This window comes from Toxorhynchites rutilus, chromosome 2 (genome assembly GCF_029784135.1).
Source record: "Toxorhynchites rutilus septentrionalis strain SRP chromosome 2, ASM2978413v1, whole genome shotgun sequence".
NCBI lineage: Eukaryota > Metazoa > Arthropoda > Insecta > Diptera > Culicidae > Toxorhynchites > Toxorhynchites rutilus.
Window position 1 is genome coordinate 188016203 of NC_073745.1, and position 4285 is coordinate 188020487.

The 4285-nt window shown below is 37.9% G+C and overlaps 1 protein-coding gene across 1 annotated transcript; it reads left to right on the forward strand.

Annotated features, from left to right (window-relative positions):
- The first annotated feature begins 889 nt into the window (after nt 1-889).
- LOC129768194 (transmembrane protein 161B) lies at nt 890-3371 on the forward strand. Its single transcript, XM_055769668.1, has 7 exons — nt 890-1128; nt 1286-1657; nt 1714-1793; nt 1883-2098; nt 2163-2279; nt 2338-2478; nt 2540-3371. Exons 1-7 carry the CDS (start codon nt 1126-1128, stop codon nt 3108-3110), a joined length of 1500 nt encoding a protein of 499 aa, XP_055625643.1. The 5' UTR covers nt 890-1125; the 3' UTR covers nt 3111-3371.
- Nucleotides 3372-4285: the final 914 nt, after the last annotated feature.

Consider the following 4285-nt stretch of genomic DNA (forward strand, 5'->3'; position numbering starts at 1 on the left):
TATTGAAAATAGCATACAAATTATATCACACAACAAAGGGAAGAAAGACTCTTGACCCTTTTAGTTTTGTGGACAAAACTGATTGGTTCACCTTCACTATCGGTCAATTCGATTGGACCTTCAGTGATACTATTGCCTTGATTAGCGAACCGCATGTCGAATTTGAAATATACATATGAATGGGCAAAAATATAACGGCAAAGACGTGTTGTTGACTCTTTTCATTGGGATATTCATTGGCATATTCAAATTGCATCGGAAAATATACGATGTATATATATATATATATATATATATATCGCCCACATTGCAAAAATCGATTCACTGAGCTTGCAGCAATAAATCAACCTGGAACCAGTGAAAGAATGAATGAAGAATGAAACAATTCGCGAAAACTAAACCCCCATAAATTCATAAAAGATCTCCACCGACAAACAACACAATAATTCTTTAAGACAACCATATCGAAATTATCAAAATCGAAAAAACTTGTTTGAATGGGCTGATGCTGCTATGAGCTGATCTGGTACATCTTTTATTATTCCCTATATGATCAGTGTTCAAATTGTTTACCCCCCGTATATTCCTGTTAGACGTAGTCCTACGTCAAAAATCGAATCGGGGATAAAAACGAACAAGTGTACTCACAATCAAAGGTTTACGTCAAGTTTGAACACTTTTCTCATAAATGAATGACAACAACTTGCTTGATTGAAATTGTCCGATATGAATTTTCTTAGTGAGAATTCGTAAAAAGAACAAGAAGAAAACAAACTACCTGTCATTCACCTGGCTCCTCTCTCTCAGATTGTATGTGCAGCGCACTTAAAGATATTCATTTAAGTGCATTCTGTCTTGGCATCTGGCATCCTTGTATTGTTTATGAGCTGTCGTCGGGAGATGGATTCACACTTATGACTTCACGGATCTCGCGCTGGTTCGAAACAAAAATCATAAGACCATCAAGTGTTAAATTCTGCTGCATTTGGTTTAAAGTTTAAAATTCTAAATTATAAATTAAAAATTAGCTTGTTGTCGATTGTTTATCAGCAGATTAGTGGGTTTCGTGTTTTTGATGTGGTAATTTGTTTGACTTTGTAAATAAAGTGCTGGTAGCGTGCAATAATGGTGAGTACTATTCTGCCGTTCCCAATAAGGATGACCTATTTTTAGAAATTAATTCTAATTTTAGTCTATCAATCAGAGTTTCCTCAGATTGCTTAACATACTCTCCCTAAATGCGTTCATTATAACTTTACCGGCTTATTTGATTTTCTCATTACAGGCTCTTCTGGGAGCCCAACTGGTGATTACACTGATTATGGTCAGTGTGGTTCAAAAACTGAGTCCACATTTCTCATTAGCCAGATGGATCTTATGTTCCACTGGTTTGACACGCTACCTGCACCCAACAGACGACGAGCTGAGGAAGTTGTCGGGAGTTCCCAGGGAGAAGAGCAAACCGAAAAAAGACAAACGGAATGGGCATGTTGAGCAAGAAAAACCCTCAACGTTTCATATTCCACGTAGCTTAGACATTCAACTGGAAACTGCTGATATTTCGTCTTATGATGTTGTACATTTGAGATATTATACCGAATATCAGTGGCTTGTGGATTTCAGTCTGTACGCTTCAATAGTATATATAATTTCAGAGGTATATTCCTATTTGGGAGTAGAACACATGTTATTCATTGTTTGTTTTTTTACCAGGTGTATCTGTTCTTCGTTCCGCTCAAAGAAGAACTGAACTTGAGCATGCTGTGGTGCTTACTGGTTATCTTCTTCGCATTGTATCCTTTCCAAAAACAGAATTATCAAACTAATTGACCAAAATAGTGAATCATATTTTACGTGTTTTCCATAACTTATCCTTCTACAGTAAACTTTTAGCATCCCTCACACTACAATATTTTCGAAGTGAGGAGTCGATTGGCGAGCGGTCAACATGCATAGTAACCGGGCTTATTTACTTGCTAATAGCAATGGTGATTCTCATTGTGCCGGAAACGACACTAGAAGTAGGACTAGATCAAGCATACAAGAGTTTTAATGAAAGCGCATCAGTATTTCTGGAGGCACAGGGGCTGAATTCCACGTACGTATCATGAACATTAGATTTAGATTATCCGGTCATGTTTACAATTTATTTCACCTCCCAGTGGGCCTGCGTCTAAAATAGTTGTGAGATTTTTCATTGCTGTAAGCTGTGGTATTTTAGGAGCACTGTATACCTTCCCAGGACTTCGGATGGCTCGGATGCATTGGGATTCACTCAAGTAAGACTTTAGTTTTCGTGCCCTTAAACGAGACATTAATAAAATAATTCCTTAATAGGTTCTGCCAGGATCGAATTTGGCTCAAGTGCTTGCTGAATCTTAGTTTCGCTATGCCATTTTTGCTGGTCTTATTGTGGATTAAACCCATCAGTCGGGACTATCTGACTGTTCGCGTCTTTTCTGGAATGTCCGCCCCAATGTAATGTTTCTTCCAGTGTCAATCAAAAGTATGTTAAATCAAATTTTCTTCTATACCACAGACTCTCTCCAGAGGCCTTTGAATCAATCCGGTTGGCCGCAGTAATCTTTGCCGTTCTTCTGCGGTTCGTCCTTATGCCAGTGTATCTTCAGGCATACCTCAATTTAGCTTACAGTCGCACAGAAGAACAGAAAAAGGAAGCTGGTCGTATCACCAACGTAGAGTTACAGAAACAAATCAGTTCTATTTTTTACTATCTCTGTGTAGTCACCTTACAATATGTTGCACCAATTTTGATGTGTTTGTACCTCGCGCTGATGTACAAAACGTTAGGTGATCATACATGGGCTGGCTTTTTGAAGGGTGCCACACCCCTAGATGAATGTTCTGCGGATTTGGAGAATCATCAAACTGTTGAATCAAAATCGTTGACTGGAGAAGCTGATTTGGAGGGAGAAAACATTTTATCCACGGCGCAGACCATTCAGCTTTCCTTACAAAGTTTAAAAGCGGTCTTCACCAAAGACGTGTATCGAGGATTGTTTGGATTTGCCACTTGGTGGAGCTGCTTCGTCTGGTTTGCATCGACCTCACTCGGAATGGTTTATCAGACATATTTTACAAAGCTGTAAGGGAAATCATTTTCATAGTGCTCATCTAGAGAGACTACGCATTTAATTCGTTCAACATTTTGATGACACATTAGGTTGATTGTGAGTTGCTTTGGTTTGTATTTGAGAATTTCAATAGATTTAGGTTGATGAATGTGGCTAGTCAGGTGTTGTAACATGCGACAAGAATCAAATAATCGAAGTTTTTCTTGAATTGTTACATTTTTGTTATGTATGGTTTACGATCTAAATCAAAATAAATTTTTAGCTAGCACAAGAAAATTCTGTTGTTTTAAATCCACTATGAAAAGCTCCAATAACTAATTGTATATTAACCTGCCTATGATAGTAAGTCAATAGGAAAAAGTTAAAAAGATGGATCGTATATATTGTAAATCTATGACGATTACATATTTTTCACTATTTTGAGCAAAAGTTCTTCAATGCGCGTAACATTAGTTCAATCCTAATCGACGCATGTTAGCAAATCGCCACCTACGGCAAATAAAATGAAACTTTCTGCTACTCAGTCTTCACTTATATGCAACATTTGACATGTAGATGGCAGCCGTCATGCATCTGAAGGTCATTACACTCTCAGAAAAAAAATGATACAGTAAGGCGTCGTACACAAATTACGTAACGCTTAAAATGCGATTTTTGGACTTTTGGACCCCCTCCCCCCATGTAATAAAAAGTATCGTAAGAAAACTCCCCTCTCCCTTATGTTACGTAACGCTAATATTTACACAAAGTCGTTCGTTCAACATAAAAAAATTAGATATCTACCCGGGTCGGAATCAAATGTTCTTACGAAAGTTCCTTCTATGCAAGTAGTGAACTTTCGACAAGTTCATAGAATTTTGAACAAACATAGAGGGAAAATCAATGCTGACATCAGCTGGGTGCTTTTAACCCATCTGGCGTTAAGTTGAGAAGAACATGGACTGATATAAATACTTCTTGGTTCTGGATATATACTGGATATACCAGGAAACACATCCACTGTAGTAAAAATAAAATAAAGCATCTAGGAGCTGTCCACATACCACAGACAGAAAAACAGAGACAGAAAAAGCACGATTTTGGACTCCTCCCTCCCCCTCCGTGGACAAGCGTGAACATTTTCATATCCCTCCCCCTGTTGTCCACGTGGACATTTTTCTTTATTTCATTAGAATAATTCAGGGAATACT